A 19,303-nucleotide genomic window follows, 5' to 3' on the forward strand; every position below is an offset into this window, starting at 1 on the left:
GAATTCTGTTTCCAAAAAGGACTCTGGCATCAGTTGTTAAAATAGTGTTTTCCACCCATTACCAGTTTGGGTCCTAGTTTGGGAAATGAAAGTGAATGAAATCTCCCGGAGAGTATGGGTGACTTGAGATAAGAAGAGATCAGCTATGCATGGAAAGAAAGAGATCAGGAAGCAGCTAGAGAAAGATGTACTTTTGAGAAAATTTTTGTTTGTTGTTAGTTTGTTTTAAGTGAGGGAGAATTGGCCAAGAGCTCACATGGGGGAAATGGGCCAGTGAAAGGGAATGGATGAAGATAAAGGCAATAAAGAGGGTAACATGAACCAGATCTTTGAGAATGTGAGAAGGAGTGTATCCCAGATCACAGGTGAATGAATTCATACAGGGCAGGAGGCATACATCTTCCCCTTAAGGCAAAGCTGCACAGTGTGATTTAAAGAGCATTGAATCACCAGTCAGACTGAGCTGAGTTGGAATCTGGAGTCTACTATATGCATTCCAGCTATGAAGCTTCTCTAAAATACTTAACTGCTCTGTTCCTCAATTTCCTCCACAGCAGAAAAGAGATAATGCCCTCTTCATAGAGTTAGTATAAGGCTTAAATAAGATAACACGTGTTAAGCAAGAACATTATAATAGAATTTGTTGATTATTTCTGTAATTTGATTATAGGTCTTCCAATTTCTTATCTGAGAGTATTACTAATTTCATAAACAAGAGACCAAATCTACTACATTTTTTTTCATCTGCTTCAAAGGGATTTTGTGGTTTCATGGTCTCACTGTCATTTGGAATTTTGATTAAGTTTTGAGGGTTGACTTGTTGCCAGCGGGCCAGACCTGGTCTGCATGACTGTTTTACTTAGCCATCCTTTTTCTTTTTCTTTTTAATTTGAAATCCTTTAGATGGGACATGTACATTCCATTTCTTCATCCACTCCCTCTTGTCCTGTCCTTGGCCCCTGCATATATTTTCCTAATCAGCTTAGCCCCTGGACACACTTGAGTTTTCAATTCCATGATCTAGATTGATTTCTACTAAAATAGCTGATGCCACTGAAAACAGGTGTGTTACTGAATCTCCAGGTAGCATTTTCTATCTTCGTTTCACTAGATCTCTTCTCAGCCTCTAGCACTGTTGACAAACTTCTGAAACTCTTCTCTTCTGTTATTGAGCACTCTCCTGGGGTCCCCTCACCTCGCTGCCCATCTACCTTTTGCTAGAATTCTACCCCCTTTGCCCACCATTTAAAAGCTATAATTTGTCAGTGTTTTATATGTTGGCCCATTGCTCTTCTGGGTGATCTTATGTCCAGAGCTCAAAAGGTCCAAAATTGGGTAATAATCTTTCCCCTCGAGCCACCTTCTCTTGTGTTGTATATCATGATGAGAGGAGCCACCAGAACTGAAAACATCCTCACACCTAGGAGGGACAAAGATCTAACAACTGGTGCAACATTCATACTAAATCAGCATGGACACTGCCCCTAGACCTCACCACTGCTTTCTAGTGATGTTAAGCCCTGGTCCTCCAAGTTACCAAAGTCAGTTTCTCTTTCCTCTCCTATAGCCCCCGGGGGAGCACCCTCATCATCTCCGTCACAGAGGAAAAATGCTCTCCATTTTTCCTTATGAGTAAAATCTCAACCGTGATTGGCAGTAGGTCAATTTTTTTTTTTTTTTTTTTTTTGCAGTACACGGGCCTCTTACTGTTGTGGCCTCTCCCGCTGCGGAGCACAGGCTCTGAACGCGCAGGCTCAGCGGCCATGGCTCACGGGCCCAACCGCTCCACGGCATGTGCGATCCTCCCGGACCGGGGCACGAACCCGTGTCCCCTGCATCGGCAGGCGGACTCTCAACTACTGCGCCACCAGGGAAGCCCAGTAGGTCAATCTTTTATACTGCCCTGTGCACCAAGCTAGCCTCATCACTAGCTACTCCCAAGGTGCTAAAGCTCTACCATATTAAATCATTTGCATTTTCCAGAAGTCCCCCTCTCTCCCCTCTGTGCCTTTGCCCACGCTGCTCTCTCAGGCAGGAATGCTCTTTCTCCTCAGTTCCATGTACATAGCCAACTTCTGCTCAGTCTTCAAAATTCAGTTCAGATATATCCATCTCTGAAAGGCCTGTCCTAAATTTCTCTCCTCTTAGCCACATCCCCAGTTTAGGTTTGGAAGCTTCACCTTGCAAATATTTTTTAAAGTTTGCATTCTTAGGGCATGTTTTAATATGTACTATGTATGAAGGGAATAGCTTGGTATGAAGTGTTGTTTGCAATCTGGTAAAATATTTTCTTGTGGGAGAGGCACCCCCGTAGGATGAGAAGGTCCAGAGGAGGAAAGTATTGTAAATCAACACAAAAATCAATGTTCATTGACAGAGGAAAAGGAAGCAACAGCTGGGTAAACAAACAGCTGCACAAAGACACAGAAAAATGACAGCAACCATGAACATGGCAGATAGTCCAAAATATTAAAAAAGCAAGTAAATAACAGGAGGAAATGAGTTAACCTACTGGAAAATTGCTGAAACATTTGAACAGGAAGTAACTAATAAGAAAAGTATTCAAATAAAAGTTATAGAGAAGAAAATTAGAACAAATATTCTGTGTAAAAGAAGTGAACTTTTAAAATGAAATATGCTTAAAAGATAAATTAACTTGAAAACTTGTGACTCTTTTTGTAAATGTGGTTTATATGGTACAGACAACATTATAATAATATTAAAAACTTAAAAAGAATAAAATTACACCCTAGGCCTAATTTATTGGTGTGTTGAAAAGAGTAAACTAAAAACTCACAATTGTCTTACTTTACCTTTATATGAATATTAATCTGCCTGACCTTTCAAAAGGAAATATCTAATAACACAGTAACACATAAATATATTCAGTTTCTAAAGAGCAGAAGCATTCCAGATAAGGCTGGACCCTCTTTTACTGCCCTATACCCACTGCGCTCCCCAGAGGTAACCATTGTTTTGAGTTTATTGTGTATCCTCCCAATGTTTTCCCCATGCATTTATATACATATGTGAAAATATATATCTTTATCCTGTATGATAATCCGCTATACAAATTGCTGTAGTAATTCTGCATCTTCATCATTTCCATGTAACATTTTGTCTTGGAAGTATTTCTGCTTCCTTACAAATAGAGTCGTGTTATTAAAGAATTGCCTTGTATTCATAGAATGGACATACCACTGTTTTGCCATTCGCTGAGTGATGGACACTTAGGTTGTTTCTGATTTTCTGCATACTTCAGCAAACATTCATGAATATTAACTTGGTTCCATGTGCCAGGCACCCTTCTTAGTGCTCTAGATTTAGGGGTAGACAAAATAAAGTCCTCTTTATATACATTCAAGAGGATACAAACAATAAACAAAGATATATATATATATATATATCTATGTTTACTATATATATGTAGTAAAATGTCATGTAGTGATAGGTATAATGGACAAATGCAACAAATGTGAGAGAAATGGGGTGGTCAGGAAAGATTTATTTGATGTGCTTACATTTGAGCCAAGACTTAAAAGAGAAGTGAGGGAGGTTCTATAAATATCAGAAGCACCCTCAGGGAAACAGAAGTGCTGGGTCAGTAAGTGTGCATGTTGAAGATGCCAAATCACCTTCCAAACTGTAACAATTCATACTTCCATTTGAAGCATAAAGTACCCCTTTTTCATACTCTTTCTAATACTTGTTATTATCATGTTCCTTAACTTTTACCAATTGGATATGTAGAAAACTGTTATTTCACTGTAGTTTTGTTACAAGTTTTAAAAATTGATATAAATATGTAATTTGAAGGCTAGTGAGGTTGTACATATGTTAATATGTATGTTGGCCCTTTGAATTTCCTCACCTCAGACTCGACAGCTCATTGTCCATTTGTCTATTGTGTTATTTGTATATTATTGATTTTTATTGTTTGTATCCTGGATACTAATCCTTTGGGGTTTTTTTTGCTTTTTTAAAACATCTTTATTGGAGTATAATTGCTTTACAATGGTGTATTAGTTTCCGCTTTATAACAAAATGAATCAGCTATACATATACATATATCTGCATATCTCCTCCCTCTTGCGTCTCCCTCCCACCCTCCCTATCCCACCCCTCTAGGTGGTCACAGAGCACAGAGCTGATCTCCCTGTGCTGTGCTGTTGCTTCCCACTAGCTATCTATTTTACATTTGGTAGTGTATATATGTCCACGCCACTCTCTTACTTCGTCCCAGCTTACCCTTCCCCCTCCCCGTGTTCTCAAGTCCATTCTCTACGTCTGCGTCTTTATTCCTGTCCTGCCTCTACGTTCTTCAGAACAATTTTTTTTTCTTAGATTCCATAAATATGTGTTAGCATGCGGTTAATCCTTTGTTATGCATGTTGTAAACACTTTCTCTCAATCTGTTGCTTGTCTTATTAATTACATAACCTTTATCTTATAGAAATATTTAATTTTGAAGCAGTCATGTTTATCCATCTTTTCCTTTATGGATTTTGCTTTTAGTGCCTTATTTAACAAGGCCGTTTGTATCCCAAGGTCTTAAAAGTATTTTCTTATATTTTCTTCTAATTTTAGAATATATTTTTATTCCATCTGGAACTTAATTTTCTGAACGCTATGAGGGAGGAATTTATCTTAGTTTCTATTATTTGGCTTGCTAGTTGTCCCAGTACAATTTATGGAAGTCAGTTTTTATGAATTGGTTTGAAATGTCACTTTCACCATATAGGAAATCCCTAAATATGCCTAGTTCCATTTTTAGACTCTTTATAGATTGTCTGCTCTTTCATGGATTCTGTTGTGTTTTTATTACTATAGTTTTATAATCAGTTTTGATATTTGGTAAGTTGAGTCCTTCCTATATGCTTCTTTTATCTAAAATTGCCTTGAGTATGTATAATTGATTTACCTTTCATGTGAATTTTAGATTCATCATATAAAATTTTATTTTAAAATAATATTGGGGGGGGCCTCCCTGGTGGCGCAGTGGTTGAGAGTCCGCCTGCCGATGCAGGGGATACGGGTTCGTGCCCCGGTCTGGGAGGATCCCATATGCCGCGGAGCGGCTGGGCCCGTGAGCCATGGCTGCTGAGCCTGCGCATCCGGAGCCTGTGCTCCGCAACGGGAGAGGCCACAACAGTGAGAGGCCCGCATACCACAAAAAAAAATAAAAAAAAAAAAAAAATAAAAAAAAAAAAAAAAAAAAAATAAAATAATATTGGGGGCTTCCCTGGTGGCGCAGTGGTTGAGAGTCTGCCTGCCGGTGCAGGGGACACGGGTTCGTGCCCCGGTTCGGGAAGATCCCACATGCCACGGAGCGGCTGGGCCCGTGAGCCATAGGTGCTGAGCCTGCGCGTCCGGAGCCTGTGCTCCATCCACAACGGGAGAGGCCACAACAGTGAGAGGCCCGTGTACCGCAAAAAAAAAAAAACAACAAAAAAAAACCCTGGAATTTTGGTTGAGATTGCATTGAACCTATACATTTATTTGGAGAGACATCTTTCAGTATTCATTACTGTCTCCATAAAAATGTTATATATTTATTTTTCGGTTTCTTTCAAGGTGTTTGAGGACATGTTGCTATTACAAATAAAACCTTTGATACTATGTTTTTTTTAAATATGTGCTTGCTCTTGTGAAGGGAAACTATGGATTTTTTAAAGACTTTATTTTTTCAGAGCGGTTTTAGGTTTGCAGCAAAATTGAGAGGAATGTACAAAGATTTCCCATATGTCCCCAACCCCACACATGCCTAGCCTCCCCCATTATCAACATCTTCCACTAGATGTACTTTTGTTACCATTGATGAACCTACATTAACACATTATAATCACCCAAAGTCCATAGTTTGCATTGCAGTTCAGTCTTGATATTGTACATTCTTTGGGTTTGGACAAGTGTATAGTGACATGTATCCATCATTACAGTATCATACAGACTATTTTCACTGCCCTAAAAATCCTCCATGCTCTACCTATTCATCCCTCTCTCCCCCTCCAACCCCTGGCAACCACTGATCTTTATGTTCTACTATATCTGTTGCTTTGCCTTTTCCAGAATGTCATATAGTTGCAATCATACAGTGTGTAGCCTTTTCAGATTGGCTTCTTTCACTTAATAATCTGCCTTTAAGGTTTCTCCCTGTCTTTTAATGGCTTCATAGCTCATTTCATTTTAGTGTTGATCACATTCTGTTGGATTGAAATAATACAGTTTCTTTATCCATTCACCTACTGAAGGACATCTTGGTTGCTCCCAAGTTTTGACAATTATGAATAAAGCTGCTATAAGTACATGTGTACAAGTTTTTATGTGGACATAAGTTTTCAACATCTTTGAGTTGAAGGAGCATGACTGCTGGATGGTGTGGTAAGAGTATCCTTAATTTTGGAAGAAACCACCAAACTGTCTTCCAAAGTGACTGTACCATTTTGTATTCCCAACAGCAGTGAATGAGAATCCCTGTTACTTCACATCCTCACAAGTATTTGGTGGTGTCAGTGTTCTGGATTTTGGCCATCCTCATAGATGGGTGGTGGTATCTCATTGTTGCTTTCATTTGAATATCCCTGATAATGTATGATGTGGAACATCTTTTCATATGCTTATTTGCCATCTGGTGAGATGTCAGAGTCTTTGGCCCATTTTTTAATTGAGTTGTTTGTTTTCTTATTGTTGAGTTTTAGCAGTTCTTTGTATATTTTAGATAACAGCTCTTTATCAGCTGCGTATTTCGCATATATTTTCTCCCAGGCTGTGGCTTGTCTTCTCATTCTCCTGACATTGTCTTTCACAGAGCAGAAGTTCTTAATTTTAATGAAGTCCAGCTTATCAATTATTTCTTTCATGGATTGTGCCTTTGGTGTTTTATCTAAAAAGTTATCGCCATACTCAAGGTCATCTAGATTTTCTCTTGCGTTGTCTTCTAGGAGTTTTATAGTTTTGCATTTTACATTTAGGCTTATGTTCCATTTTGAGTTAATTTTTGTGAAGAGTGTAAAGTCTGTGTCTTGATTCATTTTTGGCATGTGGATGTCCACTTGCTCCAGCACCATTTGTTAAAACGACTATCTTTTTTCCACTGTATTGCCTTTGCTCCTTTGTCAAAGATCACTTTGCTCCTTTGTCAAAGACCCACTGTATTTATGTGGGTCTATTTCTGGGCTCCCCATTCTGTTACATTGATCTATTTATTCTTTTACCAATTCCATACTGTCTTGATTTCTGTACCTTTATAGTAAGTGTTGAAGTTGGGTAGTGTCAGTCCTCCAACTTCATTCTTCTCCTTCAATATTGTATTGGCTACTCTCAGTCTTTTGCCTCTCCATATAAATTTTAGAATCAATTTGTTGATATCCACAAAAGAACTTGCTGGGATTTTGATTGGGGTTGCACTGAATCTATAAATCAAGTTGGGAAGAACTGACATCTTGAGAATATTGAGTCTTCTTATTTGTAAACATGTGATGTCTCTCCATTTATTTAGTTCCTCGATTTTTATTTAGTTCATTAGAGTTTTGTAGTTTTCCTCACATAGATCTTGTACATATTTTGTTAGATTTATGCCTAAGTATTTCATTTTGGGGGCTGCTAGTATAAATTGTATTGTGTTTTTTTATTTCAAATTCCACTTGTTATTACTGATATATACAAAAGCAATTGACTTTTGTATATTAACCCTGTATCCTGCAACCTTATTAGTTCCAGGAGCATTTTCAGTTCTTTCAGATTTTCTACATGTCATCTGAAAAGACAGTTTTATTTATTCCTTCTCAATCTGTATACCTTTCACTTCCTTTTCATATCTAATTGTATTAACAGTGACTTCCAGTATAATGTTGAAAGTAGTGGTGAGATCCTTGACTTGGAGACATCCTTGATTTGTTCCCAGTGTTAGTGGGAGAGCTTCAAGTTTCTCACCATAAAGTATTATGTTAGGTGTAGGTTTTTTATAGATATCTTTTATCAAGCTGAGGAAGTTCTCTCCTAGTTGAACTATGGATTTTTAGAAGTTGATCTAGACTTTATTGGTTTTAATAAGTAATTTTTCAGTTGGTTCTCTTATATATTCTAGATAGGTAATTATATCAACTGTAAATATCTTTAATATCTGGTTCAACTTTTAATTTTTCCCCAGAGTAAATAAAGGCTTTCCATGCAACAGTCACTAATTCATCTCCAGACTCCCATTAGAGCTGCAAATCTTCTTTCATTACTGCCAACATGCTAGTCTGTCAGGGTCACTTTTTTGTTGTTGAGACATCCTTTTATTTATTTATTCATTTATTTTTTTGTTAGCATGCGGTATTTGTTTTTCTCTTTCTGACTTACTTCACTCTGTATGACAGACTCTAGGTCCATCCACCTCACTACATATAAATCAATTTCGTTTCTTTTTTTCTTTTTTGCCCTCTTTATTTTTGCTTTTTTTAAAAACATCTTTACTGGAGTATAATTGCTTTACAATGATGTGTTAGTTTCTGCTTTATAGCAAAGTGAATTAGCTATACGTATACACACATCCCCATATCCCCTCCCTCTTGCATCTCTCTCCCACCCTCCCTATCCCACCCCTCTAGGTGGTCACAAAGCACCTAGCTGATCTCCCTGTGCTATGCGGCTGTTTCCCGCTAGCTATGTATTTTACATTTGGTAGTGTATACATGTCCGTGCCACTCTCTCACTTCATCCCAGCTTACCCTTCCCGCTCCCCATGTCCTCAAGTCCATTCTCTACATCTGCGTCTTTATTCCTGTCCTGCCCCTAGGTTCTTCAGAACCTTTTTTTTTTTTTAAGTTTCCTTATATATGTGTTAACATACGGTATTTGTTTTTCTCTTTCTGACTTACTTCACTCTGTATGACAGACTCCAGGTCCATCCACCTCACTACAAATAACTCAGTTTCTTTTTATGGCTGAGTAATATTCCATGTATACATGTGCCACATCTTCTTTATCCATTCATCTGTTGATGGACACTTAGGTTGCTTCCATGTCCTGGCTATTGTAAATAGAGCTGCAGTGAACATTGTGGTACATGACTCTTTTTCAGTTATGGTTTTCTCAAGGTATATGACCAGTAGTGGGATTGCTGGGTCATTTGATAGTTCTATTTTTAGTTTTTTAAGGAACCTCCATACTGTTCTCCATAGTGGCTGTATCAATTTACATTCCCACCAACAGTGCAAGAGGGTTCGCTTTTCTCCACACCCTCTCCAGAATTTATTGTTTGTAGATTTTTTGATGATGGCCATTCTGACTGGTGTGAGGTGATACCTCATTGTAGTTTTGATTTGCATTTCTCTAATGATTAGGGATGGGGCTTCCCTGGTGGCGCAGTGGTTGAGAGTCCGCCTGCCGATGCAGGGGACGCAGGTTCGTGCCCCGGTCCAGGAGGATCCCACATGCCACGGGGCGGCTTGGCCCGTGAGCCATGGCCGCTGGGCCTGTGCGTCCGGAGCCTGTGCTCCGCAGCGGGAGAGGCCACAACAGTGAGAGGCCCGCATACCGCAAAAAAAAAAAAAAGGACATAATGATTAGGGATGTTGAGCATCCTTTCATGTGTCTGTTGGCAATCTGTATATCTTCTTTGGAGAAATGTCTATTTAGGTCTTCTGCCCATTTTGAGATTGGGTTGTTTGGTTTTATGATATTGAGCTGCATGAGCTGCTTGTAAATTTTGGAGATTAATCCTTTGCCAGTGGCTTCATTTGTAAATATTTCTCCCATTCTGATGGTGGTCTTTTCATCTTGTTTATGGTTTCCTTTGCTGTGCAAAAGGTTTTAAGTTTCATTAGGTCCCATTTGTTTATTTTTATTTCCATTTCTCTAGGAGGTGGATCAAAAAGGATCTTGCTGTGATTTATGTCAAAGAGTGTTCTTCCTCTGTTTTTCTCTAAGAGTTTTATAGTGTGTGGCCTTACATTTAGGTCTTTAATCCATTTTGAGTTTATTTTTGTGAATGGTGTTAGGTAGTGTTCTAATTTCATTCTTTGACATGTAGCTGTCCAGTTTTCCCAGCACCACTTATTGAAGAGGCTGTCTTTTCTCCGTTGTATGTTCTTGCCTCCTTTATCAAAATAAGGTGACCATATGTGCGCAGGTTTATCTCTGGGCTTTCTATCCTGTTCCATTGATCTATATTTCTGTTTTTGTGCCAGTACCATACTGTCTTGATTACTGTAGCTTTGTAGTATAGTCTGAAGTCAGGGAGCCTGATTCCTCCAGCTCCGTTTTTCTTTCTCAAGATTGCTTTGGCTATTCGGGGTCTTTTGTGTTTCCATACAAATTGTGAAATTTTTTGTTCTAGTTCTGTGAAAAATGCCAGTGGTAGTTTGATAGGGATTGCATTGAATCTGTAGATTGCTTTGGGTAGTAGAGTCATTTTCACAATGTTGATTCTTCCAATCCAAGAACATGGTATATTTCTCCATCTATTTGTATCATCTTTAATTTCTTTCATCAGTGTCTTATAGTTTTCTGCATACAGGTCTTTTGTCTCCTTAGGTAGGTTTATTCCTAGGTATTTTATTCTTTTTGTTGCAATAGTAAATGGGAGTGTTTCCTTAATTTCTGTTTCAGACTTTTCATCATTGGTGTGTAGGAATGCCAGAGATTTCTGTGCATTAATTTTGTATCCTGCTACTTTACCAAATTCATTGATTAGCTCTAGTAGTTTTCTGGTAGCATCTTTAGGATTCTCTATGTATAGACATCCTTTTAGAAACTATCTTTTTCTCTCACAGAATCTGATTGATGGCTTTCTCAGCCTGCTGTGTAAACTGTCTTCCTGGAGATTTCCTTTACCGGAATCCATCTGTTGTTATATGTTCTAGTTACTAACAGCTCTTTCTTATTACCTTTTTTTTTTTCATTTTATAGCATCTAAGCCTTAGTTCATGGCAAATATTAGTTACTAATTACTAATTAATATTTCTAAGCAAACTAATTATAGGCTTTTAAGAGTTTTCTTCTGCCTCTTTAGTGATCTTGGTTTTTTCTGAGTTCTTTCGTTCTTCCATTCTGTTCTCTGACTTTCGTGTTGGAGGCTTTCCTTCAGTGTCTTCTGATCTTGACTATCTGTTCTTGTTTGGAGACTGGAAGCTCTGTGCAGAGACAGGAGCTGTTGACAGGTGGGCTTCACTCTCAGTTGAAGAGAAGGTGGCAAGGTGGCTTTCTCTTGGGTGACTCCCAAGTGTCATAATCTACAGGTTTCTCTCTTGGCCCTCCATTGTCCTGGCTGCCAATACTGTATGAATTGAAAAGGATCCCCAGTTTCCTGTGGACTGGGCCAAGTATCATCTGGGCACAAAGCCACTGTTCCTCCCTAGAGGCTGACACTACCTCTCCACTACACACAGTGATAATTGGCCAGTGCAGGATTTTAGGGTTCGACCCACCTGCATGTTCCTGCTGCCCTATAATCTGAACAATAACCTTGTTGATTGTTCCAAGACACCCACCTTCTCCAGTATCTCCTGCCTTAAGGAATAGGGCACAACTAACTTTTAGAGTAATGCTTGGCAAGTTAGTTTATGTTCTGCTTTCCTTCTATAAGCTTTCTGTTTTCAGAAGTATTCCAGATGTGGGGATTGACTGAAGTTTTGCCTTCTTTTCTTTTTTTAGGATAAATGTAGATTTTTTAAAAAAACATATTTTCTCTTATTTCTAGAGATTTGTTCTAGGAGGGGAGAGCTGGGCTCTTACCTTCCCTGATTCTATTCAGTTTGCATCTTGACTGGCAACCTGAAGCTGAACATTTTAACATTTTATTAATCACAATTCTCTTTTATTGTCTGTATTTTTGTCCATTTTCATGTCAATATACCAATATATTTAGACTATAATGTTGTCAGTATTAACATTCTATTTGTCATGTTGGCTGAAAATATTTTTTGGAGTCATTTCCGTTTTTATTTCAGTTATCTTCTTTTTTGTGGTAATGAAATTTCACATCTTAACATAATCAATTTTGTCAATATTCTCCTTTGTAGAAGATATTTTGTAAATGATAAGTTCACAATTGTTTTCTTTAGTTTTTCTTGTTTTCTTTATGTAGACTTTAAATATTTATCTTACATATCTTGAAATTTTAAAAAATTTTCTTGTCAAGTATGAATCTGTCCCCCCTCAAATTTCCAAATTATTAACTAGTTATCTTGACGTTGTTTATTAACTAATTTAAAAAAATTCATCATTGTTTCTATTATCACATATTAAATTCATTTGTCAAATGTGCTATATTTCTGTACTTTGTGTTATATTTTTCTATTGTGTGCCCATATTCTTTATATATTAATCGCTTCTATTTTTAATACTTTATTGACTGGTCAGTTTCATTTTTCTTCTTTTTCAATTATTATTTAATGTTTCCATTCATACAATATGCAACAGTTCTGAGCTATTCTGAAGAATGAGGTAGATAAAAATAATAAAACATAATATATAAGCTGGTTTTTTAACCATGCCGATAAAATTAGGAGTACAGTATATCCAAGATGTGTGTTCCTTTTCAAAGTTAAAACTCAAGGAAGGAAAACTACCTTCTTCAAGAATAATCAGTCAGGGCTTCCGTGGTGGCGCAGTGGTTGAGAGTCTACCTGCCGATGCAGGGGACACGGGTTTGTGCCCCAGTCCGGGAAGATCCCACATGCCGCGGAGCGGCTGGGCCTGTGATCCATGGCCGCTGAGCCTGCGCATCTGGAGCCTGTACTCCGCAACCGGAGAGGCCACAACGGTGAGAGGCCCGCATACCGCAAAAAAAAAAAAAAAAGAATCAGCTTTAAGACAGGGATCATAAAATCAATTGCCTTGATTTTATTGGAGCTGTCTGTAATTCTCATTAGTATGTAGTCCACTACAAAAATAAGGAGAAGTTCCTTCAGCCAGAAGAGCCCTGTGGAATAGAAACCATTCTGCATAGCAATAAGGAGGGAATGGAAGCAAGAAAGGGAACAAGCAGAAGTGTACTAACTGTTCTAGGATGTTGATGGTGAAATGAGAGAACTAGAGGGTAGCTCTGGGAACACTCTGGGCTTATGTTGCATTTTCTTTTATTAAGTTAGAGCCATGTTTAGAAGATAGAAGGGAATAATTCAGTAGAGATGGAGAGGTTCATTGTTTTAAACAGGGGAGACCCACTAGGGAGTGTGAAACAGCCTGTTTCACAGAAGAGAAGACTCAGAGAGGAAGAAGGAGCAAGGACAAAATTAGAAGATGTAAAGAAAGAGATGTTGAGGGAAAGGTGCAGAGAGTTAGATAGCTTACATTGATGGTGTCGACCTTCTAAATAAGTATAGCCCCCAGACACCTGCATCAGAATCAGCAGGGAATGCTGGGTAAAAATTCAACTCCCTGTATCACTCTCAACAGAATCTATGAATCTGTGATACAAGTTATTCTAACTAAAGTTTGAGAAGCATAGTTCAGATGAAGTAGGAAGTTATCTGCAGGGTGTATCTACACGATTGGGAAAGTGTTAGTGAGCAGCAAATATGGGCGGGTAATGGAGAGAATAAAAGAATTATTAAGCAGAGCCTTTTGAAGTTGGGAAGCAGGAGTTTGTGTTGGAGAGGCTATCCCAGCTCCAGAGTATGGATCAGTGTCTTCCTTGCCTTCTTTTAGGGTAAAGTTATTGCACCTAAAAACTCTATTGTCACTTCTCTGTCAGAGCCTAGGGAAAATTGCTAAGGCAGGCTGCTGAATCAAGGACATGAAGAAAACTTGAGGAATTTCCCTTCCTTTGGGCTTAAGAAGAACATCTTTCTTGGCAGGCAGAGTTCATAACATTGATTGTGACATAAAATCCTGTGGATTTGTGTATTCAGAATTTCAGTTTCACATATTTCTGATGAGCCCTGCCAACCTGTCAGGCCAGACTTCCCTCTGCTGGTAGTGGCTCAATTCCATTCTCAAATGCTTCTTCTTCACCTGCACGTAACCCAAGACAGGTGACTTCCGTTTGTGAAAGAACAAGAAGTTACAAGGCACTCACCGTCTTCTTGTCTTTTTTCACTTGAGCTACATCAGCAACCTCTTAACTGGTCTCCAGGCCACCAGCCTCTTCCTTCCCCAGATCACCAGAGTCACTTTTTTTGACACAGATTGACAACTAAACAAACTAAACAAATGATGAAATATTTGTAGTCCAGATAGTAAGTGCTGTAAGTACTCACTTCTGTGAAGGTTCTCAGTCATCACAGAGTGCAGCCCAAACAAATGAGAGACACAAGGGTTTTTGCAACATACCTCATCTCCCATCACTGCCTCCACAATCCCTGTCTCGCTCATTCCAGGGACACATAATCCTCATCATTGTTTCAGGACACTGCACCCTTGCCTATGACCAAAGTGTCCTTTATAGTTTAGTGGTTGTTCTTCCTGTTGTTCCCCTAAGGAGATGTATTTAAATGTCATCCCCTCTCTGTAGCTTTCTTGGAACCCACTCTCTCTCCCAAGGCAGAATTATTTTTTCATCTGTATTCCATAGTAATTTATACAAATATCAACGGTTGTACTTAGAACATTATATTGTGCTCACTTATATTTTTGTTTCACAATTGGACTGGAATTTCCTGAGATCAAAAATTGGGTCATTAAAATTGTACTTCCACAATGCCTGATGCATAGGATGTGTACCATTAATTTTAGCTGAATACATTTGAATCAGAGATCCTCTTTCTATGTAATCCAAACTGAAAGAACATAGGAAAGAGGAGTTCTTTGGAGCAAGCAATATGGGCAACTCTTAGTAGCATTTTATTAAAGAGACAAGTCTTTCTTTTTCCATGTAATATTATAATATAGCATTCACTGATTAAGCTGCATACTTATAGAATTTCAATGGTAAGAAGTATCTTAGAAGTGATTCCTTTGATTTGCTGATGAGAAAACCAGTCATGTGCTTATGTCTACCACACAAGTAGCTTTTATCAAAAGCCTATCCAACAACCAGCAATCTTTGTGAATTCATGAGTATTAACTCATTTTTACATTCCAGGCAAGTAAATTCTAAAAGAGAACAAAATGTACAATGTATTTTAGTTCAGAGGGCATCTCATTAAAGAATCTTAACTGGAGTTTAAGATGTTGCGGTGGGGAAAAGTCAGGCTACTTGATGAGAGATAACTGGTAAGTTCAAGGTGGATTTTAAATACAAGAGAAGTGTTTTTCTTTTTTTTTTTTTTTTTTTGCTGAGATGATATGAGCTATCAGGGCCATCAGAAGAAAGGTAGAGTGGGTATTGATGAGTTTCTTTTCTCCAGGTTTAATTGAGCTTCTTCTTTTTGATAGGTTTCAGAACCTGCTGTGGTCCAGAAAGACGTTTGTGGACCACATGAAAGTGTATAACCACAGTTACATCTACATGCCTGCCTTTTCTATGAAGACGGGAACAGAGCCATCCCTCCGGGTTTATTACACACTGTCAGATGTTGGTGCCAATCAAACAGTGCTCTTTGCCAACCCCAACTTTCTGCGTAGCATTGGGAAGTTCTGGAAAAGTAGGGGAATTCATGCCAAGCGCCTGTCCACAGGACTCTTTCTGGTGAGCGCGGCCCTGGGCCTCTGTGAAGAGGTGGCCATCTATGGCTTCTGGCCCTTCTCTGTGAATATGCATGAACAACCCATCAGCCACCACTACTATGATAATGTCCTGCCCTTTTCTGGCTTCCATGCCATGCCGGAGGAATTTCTCCAACTCTGGTATCTTCATAAAATTGGTGCACTGAGAATGCAGTTAGACCCATGTGAGGACACCTCACTCCCACCCACTTCATAGGGACTGTGGAAAAAGAAAGGACTGAGCCAGGGTATTTTTGTTAGGTTTTCTACGTGACTCCAAAAGGGAATGGTCAGGTCATTTCATGGATTTGCGTGGGCCACTTGGAAAAAACGACAACAAAAACTCAAGGGGAACTCTACTTTTACTGTTGGCTGGAAGGACAAAAGAAGAAGTGAAATGTCCTATGAAATCTTTTATAGCACATGGTGGATGTGCAACTAGTAACATGCTGATGAAATGATGTTGGTAAAGCACATTTTCATGGTTCAAATGGAGATGGTACAGTTCACAAACAAGACAAAACTCTAGTTGTTGAAGCTGAGGAATTAATCAAGGTATAGTAAATGAAATGCCAGGGTAAAAGTGTTAGTGATTATGAACATGAACTGGATTAATTAAAAAAAACTATCTTATTAAGACTAACATTAGAACTATAGGTTTTTAAAAAATTATTATTTATTTTTGCCTTATTTAAGGGCAGTGAGTAGGTGATGGGGTAGATTTTTAAAATCCCTTACTGAATAATATGGATCCAAAATGCTACAGCTGATTATTGTGATTTGTTGAACCAAGTCTATGTTAACTAGAGTTCCCTTCCCTTCCATTTAAAAAATGTTAAATAAGAATGACCTTCTCCCCTTTTGTCAGGTCTACTTAGACAATGTGAAGCATTGTTGAATTTAGTTTGGGTTGATTCATTGTCAGAATGAAGAGCCACTTTCCCTCCTCAGAATTTAGGGCATAAACTCAATTTTAGGTGTGCATTATGTAACCTGTTTGCATTCTTATTATTTTAGTGCAAAAAACTGCAAATGTGAGTGCATTCTTTATTTGCAAATTGGCAGAATTGTCTTCATAATTTAATGTTTGGAGATGAAGTAAAGCACAATGACGTAAAGCTTAGTCTCCGGAAGATAGATTGGAAGAGATATCCTTTTCTATCTACCATGGTGTGTTCCCTCCAAGATAAAGAATATGCATGCACACATAAAAGAATGCATATATTTGTGTACCCTCATACATAGTCTCTCACACACACACACTGTTAAACAAAGCTCATTCCTGTGTGATTATGAAAGCCGAACCCACATGACCTGGGGTGGCAAAAATCTGTAACTGGTGTTGGAGAGCTACAAATGCATTATATACTACCTACTACACCTTGATATGAGGGAAGCCAGCCTACTGCATGCTGCTGTAATGCTCAAACCAGTATGAGATGCAAACCTTACCCCCAAATCACTCCAAATGAGCAGAATTGGTTTAGTCAATGTGACTCTTCCCAACATCTCATGAGTAAGTCCTGTGTTAAGCATGGACATCAAGGCATGGTTCACACCAGTAAAGGGATGTGAATTAGTAGCTGTTTCTTCCTTTAGTAACAGGTAGGACTGCTTAGAAGGCTTGTTACCTCAGCTTCGACACAACTGCACACAAACTCTGTTGACAGATTACAAGCAGTCAGATGTGTTTACATATAAGAGAAAGGTAAAAGAAACCTCACATGGTCTTTGTGCTTTGGGATGCCTTAATCGAAAAGGAGACAGTAGAAATCACTAACTTTATTTTTAAGTGTCACCAAAATGTAAAGTGTACCCAAAAGTTCTGCTTCATTTTTAATGGTAGAGACTTAGTATACAATATAGACTAAAACAGTTAAACAGGTGGCAGTTTTTGGTGGGTTAATATAAAAGATACCAAGATAACAAAGCCCTTGGAAAAATTCTACATCATTGGAATAGCCAATTTCTAAATATGATTGAATATTGAGGTTATTATAGAGATCAGCAGTTAAAATATGGCTGGTTGACATAACACAGATTCTGTTGATACTTAGAAAGTTAAGAATTTGAGAGTATTGATTCTCTGCAGATCTCATTTGCTCTTTTGATCCTATTTGGCAGCAAAAATGTAATGAGAATGTACTATGAGGGAGTTGCATTAAATATTTGCTGTGTGTACAACCCTGAATATATTTCCTCTTTTGAGCTATTGTTATTACTTAATAACTACCTTAAAAAGGAATATATTTTTAGCTATATGTTTCATCAAAATATAAAAGGCCTAACAAAAAACATACATAAAAGTTAATAAAATATGTATCACTCAGATTAGTGCTTTAATTATTAAAACTGTTCAGATGTAACTAATGAGCTCCATAGAACCCATGTGTCACAGTTCCATTGGAGATGCCTTCTGGAAATTTTACATCTTATGATTCCTGGGCTAGGTTTATGCAATAGATTTGTACAATGGTTAGTCTTTTAGTCCATTTGGGGTTTCTGAAAGGCAAAACAGAAATAGCCCAAATCAATAAAGTGTAATTAGATCAGGGCTTCTTAATGGGGTGATTCCCCTCCCTCATCTGGTGGCGCTTGGCAATGTCTGGAGATATTTTTGATTGTCATGATTTGGAGGGTGCTGCCAGCATCTAGTGGATAGAGGCCCGGGATCCTGCTAAATATCCTACAATGCACAGAGCAGCGCCCCCTGCCCCCCCCAACAAAGAATTCCCCACTTGAAAATGCCAATAGTGCCAAGGTTGAGAAACCCTGGATTCGACCAAAGTGATATTTTGATTGTTCCATATTGTCTTCAGTTAAGGATACACATACATGCTCACATCATTCAAAGTAGGACTACAATTTAATGAGAATGTTTTCTTAGAGTAGGTTACAGTTTGGCATTATTTTATAGTGATAATCCTTAGGTATGGCATACATATTCCCTTTTCTGTGGTTAGATAGATGTATCTAAACCTAGGAGTTTTGAGTGTCTGTGTGTGTGTACGTGTGTGTAGCATAAAGTTATATATATCCATCCTTATTGAAATATGTGTTTTCCTAAGTGAGGATCTTTCTAGAATTATCTTTCAGAGTACTCTGGCATACTCTATTACTCTTAAGAAGTTGAATTCTTTTTTAGTTTTTTTCATCTTTATTGGAGTATAATTGCTTTACAATGTTGTGTTAGTTTCTGCTGTACAACAAAATGTATCAGCTATACGTATACATATATCCCCATATCTCCTCCCTCTTGCGTCTCCCTCCCACCCTCCCTACCCCACCCCTCTAGGTCATCACAAAGCACCGAGCTGATCTCCCTGTGCTATGCAGCTGCTTCCCACTAGCTATCCATTTTACATTTGGTAGTATATATGTCAGTGCTACTCTCTCACTTCGTCCCAGCTTCCCCTCCCATCCGCCCTCCATGTCTTCAGGTCTGTTCTCTATGTCTACATCTTTATTCCTGCCCTGCCACTAGGTTCATCAGTACCATTTTTTTAGATTCCATATATATGCATTAGCATACTGTATTTGTTTTTCTCTTTCTGACTTACTTCACTCTGTATGACAGACTCTAAGTCCATCCACCTCACTACAAATAACTCAATTTCATTCCTTTTCATGGCCGAGTAATATTCCATTGTATTTATGTGCCACATCAAGAAGTTGAATTTAAACTCCCATTATTTTATTTTGTTTATTTGAAATTGAATCCTTCAGAATT

The 19,303-nt window shown here is 38.3% G+C and overlaps 1 protein-coding gene across 1 annotated transcript in view; it reads left to right on the forward strand.

Moving 5' to 3' along the window:
- ST8SIA1 (ST8 alpha-N-acetyl-neuraminide alpha-2,8-sialyltransferase 1) overlaps window positions 1-15,790 on the forward strand; it is a gene marked incomplete at both ends in the record, with an annotated part of 152,844 nt that extends 137,054 nt beyond the window's left edge. Inside the window, one exon of the mRNA XM_079714277.1 lies at window positions 15,304-15,790. Within this exon, the coding sequence (XP_079570403.1) occupies window positions 15,304-15,790 (487 nt within the window). The remainder of the gene's footprint in view (window positions 1-15,303) is intronic.
- Between the last annotated feature and the right edge of the window lie 3,513 nt (window positions 15,791-19,303).

The sequence above is a fragment of the Hyperoodon ampullatus genome, assembly GCF_949752795.1.
Source record: "Hyperoodon ampullatus genome assembly, chromosome: 11".
Taxonomy (NCBI): Eukaryota; Metazoa; Chordata; class Mammalia; order Artiodactyla; family Ziphiidae; genus Hyperoodon; species Hyperoodon ampullatus.